The 22,232-nt window shown below is 40.4% G+C and overlaps 1 protein-coding gene across 3 annotated transcripts in view; it reads right to left on the minus strand.

The window, feature by feature from the left end:
* Window positions 1-22,232, minus strand: part of Exoc2 (exocyst complex component 2) — a 133,638-nt gene that overhangs the window by 44,717 nt on the left and 66,689 nt on the right. For all 3 annotated transcript variants that reach the window (XM_032885097.1, XM_032885095.1, XM_032885096.1), the window contains 9 exons: window positions 16,085-16,150; window positions 15,775-15,932; window positions 15,255-15,376; window positions 13,781-13,842; window positions 9,907-9,987; window positions 9,017-9,076; window positions 8,333-8,394; window positions 5,907-5,973; window positions 2,765-2,881 (listed from right to left, as the gene is read on the minus strand). In XM_032885097.1, the coding sequence (XP_032740988.1) occupies window positions 2,765-2,881; window positions 5,907-5,973; window positions 8,333-8,394; window positions 9,017-9,076; window positions 9,907-9,987; window positions 13,781-13,842; window positions 15,255-15,376; window positions 15,775-15,932; window positions 16,085-16,150 (795 nt within the window). The remainder of the gene's footprint in view (window positions 1-2,764; window positions 2,882-5,906; window positions 5,974-8,332; window positions 8,395-9,016; window positions 9,077-9,906; window positions 9,988-13,780; window positions 13,843-15,254; window positions 15,377-15,774; window positions 15,933-16,084; window positions 16,151-22,232) is intronic.

Genomic DNA, 22,232 nt, shown 5'->3' on the forward strand with positions numbered 1-22,232 from the left:
ACCCTCATGAGTGAAATTTCTGGTTAGGAATAGTTCAATAATGCATTTAATACTTAATCAATGTCTGTATTCTCCAGTCAGGGAGAGTTTTTAATTATACAAGTTGCATAACTTTGTTCCCTTAGATTGATTGCATCTAACATATGCTAAAAAAAGAAGTGCCTGGAATTACATTATTATAGCTGCCACAATAAAATAGCATGCTAAGGCTTATCCACCACACAGATCTGACACTCTCAACAAATGTCCTGAGGGATTTGAACTGTGCCATATCTAGACTCCATCCTCAGAACATCCTCTGTGTCTCCCTTGGTCTCTAAATGTTTCCTAGCTCTCTCTTCTACAACTCAGGCAATAAAAATGTAAAAGCAGTCATTTTCTAAAGGAAAAGGCATGCAAATTAAAGCACACAAATGCATATTTTACAATTAAAAATTAGTTGGGAAATGATGATCAAAACACCATGTGATCATGTTCCCCAAAGCAACATGGTTATTTATCTCCAGGAGCTTTCACATCTGGGGTCCCATGTGAAGTCAATTAGGGGAAGCTAATCAGTGTGGGGTAGTGATGTGATATGGGTCCACTGTGTGTGTATTAGGGGTGATCAGGAACACATCTTGATTTACTGTGGGAGTAAGGGGACAAGTCAGGAACAATCTGTCTTAATAAATACTTTGTCTAGGACATTAAAGATGATTTTGATTTCTCCTTTTCAAAAATATCATTAGGTCATTGAAGTGAACATTGTGGACAGAAGCAATATGCTGTGGGACACATTGTGACATTTTCATCCTTCCACGAAGAGGTATTTTCTATGCTTTGTTTTTGGTTTTGTGTTTTTTTATTTTTATTATTTTGGGAGGTAGGTTACAAGAGTAAAGGGCAGATATGCTGGGATGGGGAGATAAGTGGGACTGGAGAGTGTGATCTGAAACTCACAAAGAATCAATTAAAAGTCTGTGTGTGTGTGTGTGTGTGTGTGTGTGTGTGCAAGCACGCGCACACACATGTAATTAAGTCTTTTATAAATACAACAAGAAAATGGATGAGTAGGTGGAACGTTCTAGGCACACAGCACTTACTGCCTGTGACCCAGAAGCTACTGAGGCCTGTGAGTCCCTCAAGGGGCCTGCTTGAAGGTGGAATCTTACAGGGTAAGAGCACGTGGATATTCTTATCTAATGAATCACCATCAATGTCCCACGAGGTTAAAATGACACACATTAATCAATTAGTTTCATTTCCTTGGGTATATTATGAACTGTGAAAACTAAAGGCTATGAGTGACCTAATTTTTCTTCAGAGCAAGTGGTTTTTACTTGCTTGACACCATGAAAACACGCTTTGGCACATGGCACATAAGACAGCAGGCAGGTACGGCTGCGGTGCAAGTCTTTACTCCACTCCTTCCAGCCACAACTGAATCATCTCTAGACATTCAAGAAATAATTTTTTAAAACTCATAATGTTAAGTGGTCAAAAAGTCAACTGCTTATTCTGAGCTGTCCCCAAGTCTTCATATTATCTTTCTCTGTGATTCAGACAAAGACTGGAAAAGAAATCAAAAACCTTCCTTTATATTAGTTTAATTTTGCTTCTTAATAGCATAAAGTGAAGCAACATAATTTCTGCCTATTAGTTCACAAAACTCAAACACTGCTTCTTTCACACGCAGTTCTCAATGACATCACACATTTAATGATAAAGTTCTTCATATGGACATATAGTCACGTTACTATTTTATTGAATAAAAACAAAGCACTCCCCTCCCCGCACAGATCTTGTAATTATGAACATGAAAACTTTCTGGAAATAAACCAGACATTTGACCTCAAAGCCTCAAGTCACAACATTTATCAGCAGGATGATTAATCTTTACGAACGGCAGGAAAACAAGACAGAGCCACCCACTCTGACATTTTCATTTAAAAAAAAAAAAAAAACCCATGTTAGTTTATGAACTGGAAGCATCATTTATAAAAAGTAGATCGTCCACTGAGAGTAAACTCTGATTCTATGATTAACAAGATGATTATCGTTCTTCTTTCTTCACTGAGAAAAGTGTGCTGGCATTAGACGGCGGCTCAGTTTTACCTAGAAATCTGATAAACTTTGTTCAGGAACTAGCCAACCTTTAGCAACAAGGCACTTCATTTTTTTTTCCTTTTCTGCTTATTTGAAAAACTATAAACAAGACATCGAACATTCTAAAGCATGAAACTGGCTCCACTGATCTGCATGCACATGCACATTTTTGCCTACATCCAGCAGGCGGAGCGCAAAGCAAACAAAAGTTCTAGTTAAGTCAGGCGGAAGGGCCAGTAGGTAGAGAACAGGATGTGTTTACGAAAACTAGCAAAGGCAGGGCTGCAGTCAGGAAGAGAAGATAAGAGGAAGAGGTTGGATCAGCAGGAAGTGATCCCTTGCAGTTAGGATCAGAGTTGCTCTTAGCAGCGTCTCAAAGCTTAGTATATCAGGAGTCAAATGGGGAAAGATTTAGGTTCCACTTTTTTCTCCTGATTATCTTGACTAATATTTTAACAGTTCAGACAGGATTAAGCAAACCAGTTCAACCATGAGACAGCTTTACTCCTGAGAAAATCAGTGTTACATTAACAATTTAAAGTGAGGAAGGAAATCATTCTTAGGGTGAAGAGAGTGGGTCTAGGACCTGGGGAACTGGAATGCAGGGGAGCCAAGGGGTTCTGAGACAATAATGTGGCAAAGTGCTGGACTTGCCTACTGACCACAAAGCACTTACCTGTGTTATTTTTTCTATTCCCTGGAAGTTGTGCTTTTCAAAATGTTCTGCTATGTTTAGGAAGGTGTGACGTTCTAAATAGCAGCAATTACTCAGGACTATCAAAAGCCTCTGCTCCTATAATTCAAACAGACCATAACGAGCTTAGATAGTATTAGTGAGTTTGAGATAACCCTGATCTTGTATTCAGTATAGTGATAGGCTTCTGCCCTTTAACATCAATATCCAATGTCTTGTTTTTCTTGGCTGTTTATTTCCTAAAATTAACACACAGAGAAACATAATACAATTTCACTAATTATTACTACATTTACACTAAGGATTTAAACAGGGATTTGGAGTAGAAGCTCAACAGTGAATTCTTCTTGAGCATTCCACTCAAGGTTCTGGGTTCTACATCTAATATCCTCCAAAGAAAAGAGTCAAATGTTTTATTTAACATTTTTGTACGCAAAGGCCACATAAGTTGATATTATGAATAACTACATAAAGCGTTGAAGCTATTAGAAAATGGTTTACTAATCTTCCACAACTTGAATAACATTTGAATCCAGTGTGGATTAAATCTATCTATTAGTATCTATCTGAAGGGCTCCTTGTTCCTTCCTTGGCCCAGAGTCCTGAGGCCAAGTCCCATCCCATGTTCACCCCAGCCTCCCCACAAGACGGGGGAGGGGAGAATGCCTCCTGCTGTTACAGTCTTCAAGCCTCTGTCCACCTAAACAATTCCTTACAAAGTTATTAGGTTGTCACCACAGTCTAATGAATACAGTGGCTTTTAACAGTTCAACAGAACTCTATCTGTAAATAAAATTCTAGGAATGGCCCCTGATCTGCTGCTGCTGTGGTTCACTTCAGGTCGGCCTGGGCCTGTGCTCTTATAGGTGGGAGGCATTCTCTGGAATGGTGACTCATCCAGGCCTTCAGTGGAGATCCCTGACTAAAATTAAGGCCAAACCACTTTCCAGGAACGGCTCTCACCCACACTTGGTTACTCTTTCTGTGTAGAATCAGAATAATTTACAGTTAAGTACTCCAGGGAAGAAAATGCAGAAAAACAGAGGTTCCTCACTTTGAGGCATGAGGACTAAAGGATGAATTAGAGCCTCAGAGTGAATAGCCAGGCAAATCTATCTTCTAGTAAGTATACTGAGCTCAGCCGATGCCCAGCATCTTCTCCCTTCTTCACTACAATTTTGTATCATTATTTCCAGTACAATGCAGTCTACTTACTGTCAGTTTTGGTCATCAACAGACATAAATAAAAGTCTAGAGTACCATTAAAATAACCCAGAAAAACAAAAGGCTGCTGCTGGTGGCCCTGAAATAACTTTTAGATAGGAAATGGAATATTAAAAAGGCCAGAGGAAGTCATACTCTATATGACATTATTTTTCCAAAGTGAATACATGGCAGAATGAGAGAGAAAATAAGCTAGTTGGGCATAGTGAGGCCGTCTTCCTTTCTGCTACCTTCTGCTATATCATGACACATTCCTCGTATAATGCATGAAGTAAATGGCTTTGCAGCAGCCACTCCAAACATGCTGAACACTTTAAATGTCTCAACTGGCTTCAAGCCCGTCCTTTACCACTCTTTCATTTAGGGTTAAAACTTCCATTCTAGTTGATTGAGTGTGCAAGTCTTTCCTGCCCTGTTCCCCAGCTCTCTTGACTTGGTTTTCTCCATTACAACATTTATGGAACCTCTTCAAAGGGGGAGCTACACCGTAATCTAAAGACTAACTCTTAGCAAGTACATTTTGTTCATATATGTTATATGAAACATCGTATGAAATGAAAGTAGGAAGAAAACAGAATAACAATTAAATCTTAAGCTTGGATGGTTAACCTGAAGTTTGTTTATACCTGGTATAAAGACGTATATTTGACATAATAGTCACTGTATATGAAGGAACGAGTCTTACGTAGTACCGCTCTTGTCCTCCTAGACAGCACCAGCAATGACCACTCTTGCCCTCAAAGCCCCCGAGGCTGTGAATAAAAAGTCTTCTGACTAAAAATCTAGATCTTTTTCTTGCCAAATCAGTGAGGAATGCTATCCAATGTTATTCATTTCCTTCTGGATAGTCCTCTCAGATGACAAGTCAGATCTGATGATATCCCTCCACTAAGAATGGATTTTGGAAACCAATGAATGCATCTTGCGAAGTGAGTGGACAGGTAAGATGCTAAGAGGAGCAAAGGTAAAAATCCTGGGAGACAGCTCATAAACTGGGATAGCTCTGGTCACATGAAACCATCTTGCTCTTCTCTCTAACCCTAGAGACAGATGGGAGGCTTGGACTAGCACTCCAAGTCAGGGTGCACACAGATCAGCTGGACATAGCTAATCGGCTACACAGTGTTTGCTGGGAGTTGGGAAGGGAACAAAGACCAGAAAGGTCACTGTGCATCCTTCCGAGAGACCAAGAAAACACAGCATAGTTGGGGGCAGGTGGCTGGCACCGTCTTAGTTTCAAAGGCTCCTTCCTTTAGCTCCATCTCGTCTACCCCACTTTCTTTCTAGATTCACATGGAACAGCTGTTTTAATCCACTTCATGGCTTCCCTTAGCTCTTGCCACTTGTTCTTGCTGGGTTTTTGATTGTTTGTTTGTTTATTTGTTTTGTTTTGTTTTTGTTGAATATAGGCTAGAGTTATCTGGGAAGAAGAACCTCCATTGAGAAAATGCCTTTATCAGACTACTTGTAGAGATTTGGTTTTGGCTTTATCATATAACCTATGTTCAAATAAAAGAGGGCACTTGTAGGCAAAAAGCAGAGAAAAGTGAGTCTGCCAGGCTGAAGAGACAAATGACAGGAAGGAAATGTCATGCCTTCTGCTTTCCCCCAGTCCATCCAGGAAACTCTGCAACACTAGGAAACAACCAAGGCACCTTTGAACATTCAAGATGCAGGCGGAATAGCGGGTCTGTTTGTGTAACTCCTGCTAAAGTTTTTTTCAGTGTTAAATACACAGAAATCTTTATACATGCTAATATAGTCTGAAAGTCGACTGTAATGGCCACAGTGGCCATCTTAACATGGGCTGATGCTTCCGGCCCAAGTGACTTAGGCTGATTACCACAGCCGCTCCCTTTGACAGGGTGCACTTTACTCTGTGCGCTTGCAGTTTACTTACTGAAGTCAAACCGAAGTCTTCATGGATGCTTCCAAACAAATCAGGAGAAGAAACATCAACAGAAAGACTAAATGCAGAGGGGGCAGAGAACAGTCACAATTAAAACTGACTCAAAACTACAATGACTCCAAAGGTTTTGATGAAAATGGCTGTACAACTCTCTGTATTTTCTTTGTATTTAATTATTAGCATCATAAAGAAGCAGGAAGGACTACCTTTTATACTGAGTCATATAAAACACGTTTGGGGACATTCTCAATACTCAACTGACTGTATTATATTTAAAAATAAATTACTAAATGACAAAATATCAAATAATACTCATAATTAAAATATTTTTGCCTATCAGAATGTCCAGGGGAAGATTTGAAACCCACTTTCAGAGCGACCTACTTATAGGTGAGCTAAGTAGTTAGTTTACAACTCAAAAACAATCATAACATAAAAAGATCAAAACAAAGAGCAGACTGACTAACTGATTAATTAATTTACTGAGTTAACGGAATCAGAAGTAACACCTTAACAATTTTTTGTTAACTTGACTGATTTGAATTCATATGTAAGTCTAACAAGATAAAATAATAATATGTTAAATAGAAATAAATAGAATTAAGATAAAAAGATACCAATCTGGAAAGAGTTGAAATATAAACAAATGGTAATTAAAATAGCACTAGCTGATGTAAAGTATATTTGAATAAACACTGCAGAAGATAAATTTCGGAAATGTTGCAATACACCTTGGAGTCCAGCAATGGGAAACAGGAATTTTAACAAAATAACAAGAAAAGGCTGATTTAACCAATGAGATCAAGGCTGTGAACAATAACACAGCATTCTGCTGGGATAATGAGTCTTATACAAAAAGTCAAGTCAAAGAAGCCCAGGAAAGGGTGAAAAAGATCAGACAGGGGTGGGCAGGAGAGAAGCCCAGGGGTGGGGGCAAGAGAATGGAAATAAGCAGCATTGGGGGTAGGGAAACCCTCTAGAAAGTACCAGAGACTCAGGAGGGAGAAACTCTAAGGACTCAACGGGGGTGACCTTAGCCAAAATGCCCAACACTGGGAAGCAGGAACTGGAAGAGTCCACCTTCAGTAGATAAACAGGGCCTCAATACACAGGGTTACTAACACACAGTCAAAATTTCTGAACTACAACTGTTCCTTGTCTAAAAGAACTGCAGGGACAAAAATAGAGAAGAGACTGAAGGAAAGGCGGTCCAAAGACGGCCCAACTTGGGATCCATCTCAAGCGGGGACACCAAGACCTGATATTATTACTGATGCTATAATGTGTTTACAGATAGAAGCCTGGCATGGCTGTCCTCTGAGAACCCTACCAGCTACTGACTGAGACAGAAGCAGATACTTATATCCAACCAATCAATGGTCTGAAGTCAGGGACCCCTATGGTTGAATTAGGGGAAGGATTGTTCAAGAAGCTGCAGTGGAGAGCAATACCATAGGAAGGTCAGCAGTCTCACTTATCCAGAACTCAGGGAGCTCCCAGACACTGAGCCACTAACCAGGAGCATACACGGGCCCTAATGAGGTCTGCCTGGTCAGGCCTCAGTGGGAGAGATGTGCTTAATCCTCTAGAGACTTGAGGCTCCAGGGAAGGAGGAGGTTAGCAGTGGGAGCACCCTCTCAGAGACAAAGGGGAGGAGGAATGGGATGAGGATGTGTGTGTGGGGGGGGACATAGTTGGGGGCAATGACTGGAATGTAAATAAATAACATAATAAAAAGAAAGAAAAAGACCTATAAGCATTAAAAATTGTGGAGTTTGGGAGATAAGTGTCAGGTCAATGCTTGTACCCAATTATGAGGAGCAGTGGCAGGTCTCTAGCACCCATGTAAATACTAGGTAGGTAGGATCACTCACCTGGACTCTAAGTACACACAGACACACACACACACACACACACACACACACACACACACACACAAATGCATGCAAGCATACAGGGCATGAGCATACACATACAACTTAAAAAAACATAATTGGTCACTGGAGGTGGTAGTTTTATATTGTGAAGAGCAAAAGTTAATATCAGAAAACAGAAAAATTCTCAAATCACCAAGTAGATTCAAACCCTTTAGTCTGATATTGTGTTGAAGCAGGATCTCAGGCACACAGGGAAAGATTCACAGGCCAAGTGTCAACCAGACAGCGGCATGTCATGAAAATGAGTACAACAACACTAAGTGTTACTACTGTACCCAACAGTGTTGGGAGGGAACTGTAAGTGCCTGTCAAGAGTCAGGAGGACTCAGAAGGAGGGGACCACAGAGACACGGGGCAGCCAAGCATATAATGAGTCACAACAACCTAGGCTTCCTGTGAGACCCTACCTCAGTATGGAATGTAGGTTTACATTTTATTACTCTCAAATGCATTCGTGAGATTAATTCCATTCTTACTTACTGAGTAGTATCTATGTCTGCATCAGGCTTGGTGCTCAGTTGTTCCAGGCAGTATATAAAAACCTGGATCAAAAACAGCAAATTTCAGTGATATAAATTTTCAGATATCAATATATTTGAATATTAAAACAATTTTGTATAAATTAAAGCAGAGCTGTGGGTGGGGAGAGGTGTGTATAATAAAAATGTGTGTACGTGTGCAGGTACGCAGGTGAGCGGTAGAAATATATACCCCATCAACGTCTAACTACAGAAGTGACAAAATATTAACAACACCTTGCTTGAATCATCACTATGTTCATGAATATATTTTAGGAGACATTTTTTTTTTTATTTACTCACAAAAATGCTCAACTTCGCTTATGTACCTACTGTAAAAGAACCTGTATTTAGTAGTGATGTGGACATTACCACGGTGAGTGACAAATCAACGCACGACTCCGGAGCCTGCATCACTGTCTGCACTTACCTACATCACTGTCTGCACTTACCTGCATCTCTGTCTGCACTTACCTGCATCTCTGTCTGCACTTACCTGCATCTCTGTCTGCACTTACCTACATCACTGTCTGCACTTACCTGCATCTCTGTCTGCACTTACCTGCATCTCTGTCTGCACTTACCTGCATCTCTGTCTGCACTTAGCTGTATCACTGTCTGCACTTACTTGCATCTCTGCACTTACCTGCATGATACTGATGCACAACTGGCAAACCTCCTCCTGGGTTTTAGGCTGCTGAAAGACCTATGAAGAAGAATGCAGAAAAAAACATGTTTTGATTTTGCTGAGAAAACAAAACATTTTACTTGACAAGTTAAATATAAAAGCTAAAACATGGAAAACTACTCTGGCATCCTTACTCTGAAGGGCTAGCCTTAGGTGGCTGTCTACCTATGGTGGTTCTGATCCCCAGTTGGCTGACCATATCCAAGTCAGTCCACAAGGACCCTGGTCTGCTTCTAGCTGCTGGACTCATGTTGTACCTGCTCAGTCTGCCCTCAGACATGAACTCAACATGTCCATGTAGGTAACTAAATGAAAGCTGTAAGTAAGAGAGAACAGCTCTTGGACAGCGATGACTCTATTGCTATTTCCAATACGGAATTCTCTTTTTTTTTTTTAATTTTTTATTATATATTTCTTTACTTATATTTCAAAGGTTTTTCCCCTTCCTGGTTTCCTGTCCATAAGCCCCCATTCCATCCCCTCCCCTCCTCCCTATATATTCCCCTTATTGCCCTCCCATATTCCCCTGCACTGGAGGTCCAACATTGGCAAGACCAAGGGCTTCCCCTTCCCCTGGTGCCCCAACAAGGCTATTCTCTGCTACATATGCAGTTGGAGCCCTGGGTCAGTCCATGTGTAGTCTTTCGGTAGTGGTTTAGTCCCTGGAAGCTCTGGTTGGTTGGCATTATTGTTTTTATGGGGTTGCAAGCTCCTTCAACTCTTTCAAACTTCCTCTAATTCCCCCCAAGGGGGTCTTATTCTCAGTTTGGTGATTTGCTGCTAGCATTGACCTCCAACAGGGATTTCTTAAGATCTTATAAAGCAAGTGGAAGGGAACAGAAACTTACACTGGCTTCTCCAGGTTTGCAATCCACAACACCCTTCAATGACTGCAGGGAGTGAACAATGCTCTGTTCAAACTGACATGGCTGAAAAAAAAAGAACATACCCTCAAACACAGACAGCATGGGCTAAATAGATGTTATTTATGGAGCTGAATACAGTGAAAGGTCAAGGACCCAGATGGACAGAAAAGAGCAAAGATACAATCTGACCAGAAGTCTATGCTTACTGAGGTTAAGAATGGCATGTTTTAAACAGATAAAGTTTGGACTAAGGCTTCTCTAATTCATCTAGAACTGGGTAACCTTTTCCATCAAAATTCTTTTCATAGGAAACTGACAAGGAGCAAATGTAAGGTGTTCGATCACACTTGAGGACTATATTATATGTGGATTATTCTTCTAGGTGGGTCACCCCTTGTACTGTTACAACAACCATCTAGAGGAGGTACAAGATCGGTAAAGTCAATTAAGTCATGTTACTCATTTCTACCTATACTAAGTCAAAAAAAAAAAATACAACTCATGAATACATCTAAGCAAAGATACCCCAAGGAAAGTGGGAATAGAGCCCAACATCCTAGTCTGATAGGCAGAAAGAATTCTTATCATATGCTTTCCCAAGTTGAGAGACACAATATGACAGTCACAGATCTTTCTTTCCTTCTTTCCTTCCTTCCTTCCTTCATTGTATATACATGTAACAGTAATTTAAACAATAAACATCATAGAATGGTGCTAGAGGCACTTCTCTGGTCAGAGTCCCTGAGAACAGGAGGAGAGGTATAAGCATAGCACATGTGGGACAAGAAACCACAGGAACCATAGGAAGGACTGTAAATTGCCAGCATGGTTTCTGTGTAGGGAGGAGCAGTTTCTGGGAAAGGGGGGAGGGGCTTTGGTAACCGTTGAGGGCATGAAAATTATTCTGTCCCCTTCAGAGGCCCAGAGTGCACATGCACAGTGGGCTGAAGTGCGCAGAGCTGGGATGCAGACTTGTGCTCTAAGTCTTGATCCTGCTTTCCTCTTGAGAAAGTTCTATGATGAACAGCAACAAGGGTTCTCCACATCAAGCCCACCATGATAGCTTCCTTCGTCAACCACATTTGACTCGAGAGGTCTTGGCTGACTCCAGACACAGCACTTTAGCTGTCCGTTCACCCACTGGGTTTAGTTCTTTAACCCTATGCACACACATGTGGCTTGTGTGTGGGGGGGTGAGGTGTCAAAAACAAAATACATATCTTTTGACTGTAACTGCATTACGGAAATGCAATTTTATAAACAGACTAGGACCATGCTTTCCTACTAATGAGCCTCGTTATTGTCCAGGGTTCCTCTACAATAATAAGCAAGCTGCCCAGCAGAACTCTGCTCTATGGGGTGGGCCATAGGAGGAAGGATCTAAGCCAACATCTGCTTTGTGCTAGAAGACTGAGTATTGGTCAGTTTTTTGTTTTTAATGAAATGAGAACTTCAACTTTCTTAAACTGAACATACAGCTTTTTTTCCTTTGCACAGAACTGAATTTGGGACAGATACATGCAGGCATTAAGCTGACGTCTAGCTTCCTACACCCATTTCACCAGTACTTAATATCCAATCATCTCTTTTAGCATACTCTTTAAGCTTGCTATGATTACTAAATAGTTGTCTGGATGAGATTTTAAGATACAGTAAGAAATAATTCAAACAAGTAATTAGCATGGTGGTCCCAGTTACTATAAGCATTAAAAAATAAAATCCTTTGTCCAAAACTTTGTAGTGAACAGTGTGCTATAGCACACAGACTCATATTTACTTCTAAGCCCACACTATGAAGGCACATCCTGCTCCTTCTATATAAAGGGGAACTAAGGCCAAATAGATCCCTGGTCTACCTTAGGACAGATTCTGATTCTCAGTGGATTGCAGTGCACTTGTCTCACCAGCGTTCAGAAGAGCGGTGTGTGCCAGGAGAATAAGCCCCACAGGAAATGTGGGCTACTCCAGTAATCATGTCAGACAGCTTCAGAGGAACACAGCGTCTCTGAGCTGGCTAGTGCTGGCTAGTGCTGGCTAGTGCTGGCTAGTGCTGGCTAGTGCTGGCTAGTGCTGGCTAGTGCTGGCTAGTGCTGGCTAGTGCTGGCTAGTGCTGGCTAGTGCTGGCTAGTGCTAGCTAGTGCTGGCTAGCTTTAACAGTCCCCTGGACGCAGCAGAGCACGATTTGAGAGGAGAGTCTCAGATCAACAGATGCCTAGATCAGATCAGCCTCTGGGTGTCTGTGGAGGATTGCCTTGTTAGTTGACAGAGGAGGTCACTGCCCACTGTGGACAGCACCATCCTAGACAAGCTGATCTGAACTACAGTAGAAAGCTAATGGGAACAAAAGTCTGCTTCCAGTCATCAAGGACCTTTCCATGGTTCCTACTTGACTTCACTGGCTGGGAAGTGAGTTCCCTGACTGAAGGCAATATTGTGTGCAACAGCCGGGAGCCCTTTCCCTGACTTCCCTCAGTGGTGGACTGTGGCCTGGACCTCGGTTAAAAACAAAAACCCCTTTCCCTACACTACTTTTGGTCAGAGTATTTTAACACAGCAACAAAAATGAAACTAGAATATTTAATTGACTTCAACATATAATCAATATGAAAAATTTATAGTCTTCTATATATCTCAGAGAGTGATAAGCTAAATATTTATATACCTCTCTCTATACATAGACTCACATGATTTATGAAAAATAATGAACTTTCCCAGCCCACTTCTTGTATGACACTGGAAGTAGGAATGTCTTTTCTAAGTGTAAACTACACTTGAATACATTTACTTGATTGGAGCAGAGTCTTGACCTTCAGACGACAACCAGCTATGGCTTTCAAAATAAGTCTACCCAGAGCCTCTGCAGGGATGCCAGGAAAAGACAGTGTGGTCTCTTGCCCTGGCTTACCAATGGCTTCTAACTTGTGGGGCAAAGCCACTCTATTCTTGGTAGAAACTGGAAGTTCCAACCCCTACAACTTATTATCTCTCCCATGCAAAGAAGGACATGAAGGAAACTGGCAGTTGCCATAAAGGCTGCTGAGCAGCTTTTCCTGGGGCATGGGGACACCTTCTGGCCAGCAGCCTCTTAAGACAGTGCCTATGGCAGCTCAGGAGAGCCACACAGAGACTGGAGCAGAGAGTCACAAAGGCAAAGAGTGACCCTGGCTGGTTGCATGACAAGCTGTCTGGCCAGAGTGAGGGGAAAAGGCAACCCCTGTCCTGTGTCCTCCATGCCTCAGCAGTGACTCAGTCCCCATCAGTCTGTTAGGAGCACCCCTCAAACAGGCAAGAAAACATGAAAAATTATAAGAAATATTTTCTTTTCTTTTTTTTTTTTTTTTTTCTTTTTTTCGGAGCTGGGGACCGAACCCAGGGCCTTGCGCTTGCTAGGCAAGTGCTCTACCGCTGAGCTAAATCCCCAACCCCAAGAAATATTTTCAAGAAATTCTAAATCCACTTGGAAAGAGGATGTTTCTAGACTAAACATATTAGCCTATGCTTCTTGTCTTGCTTGGTTTTAGCTTTGGGAACAAAAACATCGTTCTACTGTCTTGATTCTTCTGAAGGCTCTTAAGTTGCTAAGTGGCATGGAAATAAGCACGATCTAATTGAAAAGCGATGCAAACTGAAGTAATGCTGCAGGCCCATGACTCCAGAGTAAGCCACTGCTTTCGCGCGTTTCAATGCTTGTGATCAGCAGTCAGGAAAACTGACTCTGGGAAAGGATATTTTAAGATTACTTCATAATTTCTAGAAACTAGAATATAATACAAAACAAATATGATCCTTATTAACATACAATCATTTATTCTATATAATAAATGCGAATGACTAATAAAAAAGAATTCCAACTTACTAGGGAAGTCAGTCCTTCGTTATCAACAATCCAATCTTCTTTTTCAGCTAATCTCTTTATCTCTACATGGAAAACAAGGACACAAATACTTCCCATTATAATTATCTCACTGAACTGCAGCAGAGACAAAAACATTTACAGCTGTTTAAATGATTTTACATATGTTTGAGGATTTAGTTATTTTTTTCATACTTTCTAACAAAATGTTTATGGAATATATTTTGTTTGTTTTTAACAGCCTACTTCAGAGCCTCTAGACTAGGAGAAAAGCTTCCTCACAACAGTGATGCCTTACTCAGTACTCTTTGCAGTGGTTACTTAGTGTTCTTTGCAACAGTGCTAGACGTGTGCAAAAAAAGCCCTGGACTCCAGGACGTCTGCTGTCAGCTTGGTGTGGCTTGGAGTCAGTGTTGAGTCCTCCCTCTCTCGTTCCTGAGTGGCGGCTGCCTCTCACTTGGAGTGACACTTGCCCAAACTTTGAGCAGGGCAAGCTTAGGCGCATGTGAGAGGAATGTTTAGCTTTTTACCTGGATTCCATTCTCTCTCCTTTGACACAAAATTACTTCCAATTCTAAGTGCAAGGCCCTCCCCGCTTAGAGTCCTAGTGGCAGATGATAGCGGCCTATGCTGTTTATAACAACATTTTGGGTTTTTTTTTTTAAATACTTAATACTTTAAAGGTCACTTAAAAAATAATTCTGAAGGATGTAGTGGTTTGAAAGAAAATGACCCCCATAGGCTCACAGGGAGTGGAGTGGTACTATTAGGAGGTGCGGCCTTGCTGGAGTAGGTGTGGTTCTGTTGGAGGAAGTGAGTTCCTGGGTGCCAGCTTTGAGTTCTCACAATCTCAAGCTAAGCCTGGCAGCTCAGCTCATCTCCTGCTGCCTACAGATCAAGATGTATCTCTGCTCCTTCTCCAGCACCGTGTCTGCCTGCACGCTGCCATGCTTCCCACAGTGATGATAACGGACTACACCTCTGAAACTGTAAGCCAGATCCAACTAAATGTTTTCCTTTGTAAGAGGTGCTACAGTCACAGTGTTTCTTTACAACAATAACACCCTAAGATAGTGGCTCTTTAAAGAAAATTCTGGAAATATAAAGAAAAGCATGTATAATTTCTAATACCCATATAAACACTGCTAATAGTGTTCTGATTTCACGTGAATTTTAAAATTAACTTAGAAAATATCCACATGTTTTTCAACTGGGATCATATTTTACATATACTTTTATATTCAGCAGTTTCTATTTAATTTTACTATAAAGGTATTCTTATATTCTTAGTTTTAACTACATCTATTTTCATTTTTGCAAAAAAATCTTAATTAAATTATTTATTCTACAGCTAGAAATGAATAAATAGATATAAGTCCCTCTAACATTAGTTCTCTCTTAGTTTCAAGGCTTTGGAAGTTGGAAGGAAGCCAGCTCAGGTAACTTTGTCTAGTAAAAGTTATTTTTCCTAAGATACCTTCAGCTGTATGTTGCAACGTCACCATTATGCAACGTATACGGAGATCCAAAATCAGGTCCTGGATAATCTGTAACATGTCATTGGGAATCTCCAGAGCGGTCAGTGATTCATATGTCAGCCTGGCAAACAAATGAAACACAACACAAGTGAGAAAACGGGATCCAAGCAGCCCTGCCATGCCCGGACTATCCTGGACTTAGGCCTTGTGGAGCTTATGAGGGGCAGCATCGGGTGGAAAGTGGAGAGCCCAGCAGGGACTGTACAGGTCTCTGCAACAGACGGGTGCTCATACAGTATACACTCTCACCCGGCAGATGCTTAAGAACGCCTGGCTACATTCTAAGTGAGAAATGGAAGTATCAGGAAAGAGAGACAGAAAATAAATTCTTCACTGACATGTTAAAGCAGCATATCTTACTCTGTGGTGTTGACTGTTTCAAAAATCACTAAAACAAACAAACATCCGTAAACCCAGGAGTCCTTTCAATGAGCGTGGCTCCCGTGTGTCCACACTTGCCTTATGGTCTGGATAACGTGTGCAAGCCACTGCCCCGAGAGCTCTGCCTGCACCTCCCAGCCGCCATACTGTCTCCCATCCCCTTCTCGGAGGCTGAATGGGAGCAGGGCTCCCCGGATCAACTTCACCAGGGAGTGCATTACTTCTTGAATCATTTTCTAGAAAATGAAGAACAAAATTGCATTATGATCATCAACCTGGTAAAGAGTGTCCTAAATGCTAAGAAAGTATCTTGACTGTAAAGTCTTCAATAATGCCGGGAGAGAAAGCCCAGTGCTCTGAGAAGTCTCCATTCTCACCCCTCACTTACCTTGAAATCATTTTGTCTTTGCCTCACATTCTTTGATCTTTCATTCTGGCCTGACTTCTCAGCTGTCTAAGAAATTGAAAAATAAAAATAAAAAATTAACTGTCTTTTATAAATAACTTAGAAAAGTTAAGAAATGCTTTAATATCCATACATGAAGACACGAGACTTAACCTGATTAACGAAATGCCTTAAGTCATAACCAGAAAACAAAACAAAACAAAACAAAAACTTTCTTATTCCAAAAGAAGCTAGCCTTCAAAGAAAGGAAGGAAGGAAGGAAGGAAGGAAGGAAGGAAGGAAGGAAGGAAGGAAGGAAGGAAGGAAGAAAAAGAAAGAAAGAAAAGTTATTCTTTGTCTTTCTAAGTTCTGGTACAAATCTATGCACACGCCCAAGAATCAAGTTGAGCCTGCAAACTTTGGAAGAGAATTAGGCGTGCCATTTCCCGTCAACACTCCATGCAACTAACCCACACAGTGAGTGCATCATGCCCAGGACAGGACTCTTCCCATCATATCTCCATGTCTGGCACAGGAACAAAGGGAGAGTAACCTCTGAGTTAATGGAGCAAGCCCCACATCTGTGGGGGAATCTGGTGACTGTCATAAACACAAGCCCCACATCTGTCCCTTCATTCTTATAAACCATTGTCTTCTTCACAGCGTACCTCAGCAGTGAGTACATTCTATCATTCTGGAATTACTTATTCATGTTTACTCACAAAGCCTATGTTTTTCTTTTCTTAATGTAATGTGCAGGAGACTATTTTCAGAGTTAAGAGAAATTTATTTAACTGGACTTCTGCTAGTTTCTTATAAAGAAGTGTTCTGACAACCAAAGACTACTACATAAAAATGTCCTAAAAGGACAAGCTTATGACCTTTCCAAATAAAGAATCAAAACAAAATAAAGCACTGTGGAACAAACTCTAATACTTCACTAACATAATACAAAACTTATCTGTTACGTTTAAAATTTTCATGTACTGTGGACTAAGTTTAAAGACAGGTCAAAGGACCTTCTGGGTTAAGAGGAGACACATCATAAATAATTACAATAGTCCCTTGAAGTCAATGTGAGAATATAGTCATGCTTTCTATATGTGCACATATAGCACACATGCTAGAGCTATGGACTGGGTGATCCAACGAACAGCACTGTATGAATGAGTACAAGAAGGGTTAGGCTGCTGATTAAGAACCAGATTAAGAACCAAGTATGTCTTAAAATTTCACATACATAGCACTTAAAATTTCACCCTTCATCATTCTTCTCTATAAAAATATACTTTGTAGTGTCTGTCTTTGTCTCTGAGGTGTGTTTCCTGTAAAAATGCAGGGTCCTAAAAGTTGTTAATCTATGTCTTTTTTTTGGGAGTTGGGGCCATATGTTGAGAGATATTAAGGAATAGTGATTATTGCTTCCTGTTGTTTCATATTTGGATGTGTTCTCTTTGTTTTGTTACAAGGCAATTAGTTTCTTGCTTCTTCTGACTTGCCTCCTTATGACCATTTATTATCCTTTGAAAAAAGATTTCATGGAATATCTTGGTTTCTCCATCTATGTTGATTGAAATACAGTAACCTTTGGCATCATTCTTCTTCATAGTTTCTGGCGAAAGTCTGGTGTGATTCTGATAGGTCTGCCTTTATAAAAAAATATTCTTTCTTTATTTTGTGCGTTTGGTGTTTTGACTATTATGTGGCGGGGACTTTTCTGAAAATCTTTTGGAAAATATCTCTTTTTTAAAAGTTTCTTCAAGAGTTTACATCATAATTTGATCTTCTCACTGAAACCAGTCTTTCAAATTATCTGAGTTCATTGCCTTATGCCAGTCCATCTCTTTTCTGTTGGTGATGCTTGTATCTAAGATCCTTGTCTCTCTTTTTTTATATCGTTTTTCCACACTTGATTGCAAGAAATAACTTTTATATACTATTATTTAAAAAGACCTGTGTTTCTCTAAAATGTCTTTCTTGTCCTCAACATTATCAAATATGATTTTGTAGTATAGCTTTGGTGGGAGGGAAAAGGTCTTGGTTTCTGGAGATTATCTCTAGTGTTACTTTGTTCTGAATGGCTAGACTGTCTTATAAGCCTGATTATCCTGTTTTCTTTCAGCCAGTTATTTTCTGCTTTTGGTACTTCTCTACCAACTTTGTTCCTGTTGTGTCTTGGGTTCACCAGTTTTGTAGCAAAAATTTGTCTTACTTTCCCCAGGCTCAAGTTTACTCATGGGGTGTTGCCTGTAGCTCTCCATCAGGGGAAGTTCATTCCGTGCACCAGGTTCAGTACTGTGTGCAAATCCTCTCTGAGGTTTACTCTCCCCTCCCACATTTGGGTGCAGAGGTTTATCTTCCCTTCAAATGTCTCAGGCATAACTGCACTCCTCCCTTAAGGCAATACAGTTTCCTCCTGGGCCAGGATGCAGCACAAAAATATAAACTAAAACATAATCACTGAAAATCTGTCTTGAGGTTTTTACTCAGTCAATTCTTTTGAAAGATGGGTCATCTTTTTTTTTTTAACAACACCTGCCAAAGTTTGCCAGAAGCCTGTTTCATTGTCATATTCTGAATAATTTGCCTTTATTTCTCTCCCTTATGATTCACAAATCCTCTGCTCAAGGGATCTGCACACCACCTCTTAAGAATTCATAAACTAAAACAGCCACAAAGAGACTCTGTGAACAGTACCCTTTGCCACCTCCACTGACAACACCTCTCCCACTCTTATTCTTCCTGGACACACAGACCCATGGTTTCTTCCCATGATTCTCTCCAAAAGGCACTGTGCCTCCAGCTTCACCTCAATCCACTGACACCCAGGCCTCCTAGGACCTGTGCACGACATGGCTCTCCTTGGAACCTCCCCTTGGTGATGTTTATTGTGTGAGCTTCTCTGTCCACTTCTTGTGTGCTAAGACTCTTCTTCCTACCCCATTGCTAACCACTCTCATTAGAAGCCTAGTTTTGTTCCTCTGATACACATTCACAAAATTAGGATGAGTTTTTAAGAATTAACTTTTATTTGACCTCTTCAAGAGGGGAAGATATTAAAGCCTATCTCAGTAATTTTTTTATTTACATGGTATCTGTGTGTGTGTATCAGTGCTTCACACAGTGTGGTTAGGATACTGTTCTGAACATGCTTTCAAAAGCATCTGTACCTTCAATCTGTGCTGATCTAAATGCCTTCCCAAATTACCTAGATGTCAAGTGCTCTTGTGACAGACTGGCCAGCCGCCAGGGTGGAACATGTTATGCTAACAGATGTTTATGCATGAATGCCATGCCATGCCATGTCATGCTATTCTAAAAAACCTGGTGGAGCTCTTTTATGGAGACTCAGTGTCAGTAAAATGGAGAGCAGATGGTTGAGAGTTTTGTGTGATGGCAACAGTTTCTGATGGTTTTGATATTACAGTACTGAGCAACCCCAATACAGAATACAGAGGATTCATAAGGTCTGCCCTATTTAAAAGCACATCAAACTTTTTAAACTTTTACTAACATTTAAATGTGCTTTAAGCTCTGGAACTTTTAAAATGCTGATTCTTAATGTATAAGAATTATTTGATACTTTAAAATATACTATGTTTGAAGCACACCCACAGGTGAGACAGTATTATTAACCTTTGTTAACTAAAGCCTCTGTTCTTTCCTGCACAATCAGACCAAAACCAGTTTGTGGTGAGCCCAACGGCAGATCTCACTGGTCTGATCCACATGGGTCCAAATAGTTTAAAAGTGACTATTGTTTAAACTGTTAGAAACTTGTAACGAATGAGCTCTTAATAAGACAGTTCTACAATTTAAAACAGGACATTTAAAGTGGACAGTGTTTAAAGCTCTCTGATATCAACTGTCTGAAGTGCCAGGCCTCCTGCCAATGCTCACTTAATGAACTTTCTTGTTTCACTCACAGACTGGCTGAATGGGGACATTTTCTAAACTCTTCTGCTTTGTGCAACTTTCCAGTGGTGGCTTTTAAGCTTTTCAATAGAATAAATGCTCTAAAGGCATGCAGAGTTTTTTCTATAACCAAATATTTATGTATTTACTCTAGGTAGGATCTATAAAGAAGTATATTCTCTTTTAACTGAGATAAGGAAAGATCAAAAGCATTTGTCAACTTTATGATCTAGAAAGAAACGAAGCAAATACTCGGCATTTGGGATTTGCCAACTATAAGAAATGATCCAGCCATGTGGTGGTGGTGTACACCTTTAATCCCAGCACTCAGGCAGGTGGATCTCTCTGAGTTCAAGGCCAGCCTGGTCTACACAGCACTACACAGAGAAATCTTGTGTAGACAAACAAAGGCAGGCAAGAAGGTAGGCAGGCAGGCTGGCTGGCTCAAACGACCAGAAAAAGTACTTGAGTGGAAATAACTGACGCGGCGCTTAGAGCCCATTCTCTAGGGGTCTAGTTTTTCACATGCATTCATCTGCCTTAACATCCTTTTGTGTGACTGTAGATGTTCATCAGTCTACTACTTTCCAATGCTACTAAGTCTTGTTTATACTTATATGTGCCAAGCCAATGTCATTTCAAATACGGCAATAGCTTTAATGGAGGATAGGACAGTAGGGATCAAAGTCTGTGTCTACTGCATATTAGACCAGACTCTACCACTGGGGTGCATATTAACTTACAAAGTGGCTACCACCAAGTATCAGTTGTTTCTTCTCAAGATCTACACATGAAGAGATGAAAATGCCATTTTCACCAGCCCATAAAGTGATCAAAATTTAAAGTGCATTTCTTTTGGAAGCATGTACTTTTCACATCCTCATAATTGGGGATAGATGCATACTGTGATTAAGGTACTTGGTAAATGTGAAAAACTGCAAGGGAAGTACTACACCTCACATACACAAGACCTATAGGACCAGAAGAGGCCAAGGTGGAGTGCAGAGGTTGAAAGGAACTACAAAACAGGACTTACAGCCTCCCCTCCCTGACACACCAGAATCCTAAGACTGCTGAGTCTGCAGAGACCAGAAGCTCAGAAACCTGCTAGAGCCTGAGAACTGAGAACTTCACCTTTTAACTCACAGCAGCTGTGCCAGCAACCCACTCCACAGTTCTCTTTTTATTGTGTACTTTCTAGTGCACTCTTGACTGCATATGTCTTGAGGGCTTTGCTTTGGTTTGTGTGTTGCTCAGTTAGGTCTTAGGGCTGGTTTATTTTCCCTGCTTAGCTTACTCAGGCATTCATTAGAGTCTTCGACCACATCTCACATAATTCACTTATCCCTCTATCTTTTCTTCTTTCTCTCATACTTAGCCTCCCAGCTTACTTTTTACTTGCTACTGATTGTACCACTACGATCTGAGGACCCAACAGCATACCAACTTTCCCCTCCCAGCTACAGTACCCAAAGTTGATCTAATCATCAATTCTTATCCTTATCAACCCTACTTCTCTCCAACTCCTAATCCTATTAACTAAAATCCAAGTCTACTCCATACCATGCTTGGTTGTTTATCCTCCAGAAGCAATTGGAGTTAAAAGGTGTCACTGGCTAATATGACTTTTGCACAGTGGTAATGGTAAACAGATGTGGCTGCTCTCCCAGTTAATAATATTATTTAAGGAATAATATAGAGTTTACATCAGACACCATGAACTGCTAGACTAAGGAATTATCTTCTAAACTACACACTCAATTCTACTGTAATCAAGTGCCACTTGAACATTACAAATATTTCAATATCTGATAAAATTACATATACAAAATACCACAAGATACATGAATCCCAATGGAATAACAAAGTAATAGAAGAAAAGATAATATATCGCCTCCAAAAATTATGCCCTACAGTAATGCCTTCTAGTGAGAGGAAGTTAAATGAAATCCCAGACAAAGAACTCAAAATAATGAGTTCAGGTATGTTAAAAACAAAAACAAAAAACAAAAAATACAAGCAAATAGCTGACAAATAAATATAGAAGGTGAAACATGACATGAAGGAGGAATTCAATAAAGAGAAAAGCTACTTAAATGTTGAAAGAGAAACAGAAAAGTTAGTAAGTTCAATTTAAAGCATCTACAGAGTATCAGTAATAGAGTCAATCAGGGAAGGAGAGAACAGAGTATCTGGGGTTGAGAGCAAAGTGGAGGAGCTTGACCAATCCAACGAG

The sequence above is a fragment of the Rattus rattus genome, chromosome 14 (genome assembly GCF_011064425.1).
Source record: "Rattus rattus isolate New Zealand chromosome 14, Rrattus_CSIRO_v1, whole genome shotgun sequence".
NCBI lineage: Eukaryota > Metazoa > Chordata > Mammalia > Rodentia > Muridae > Rattus > Rattus rattus.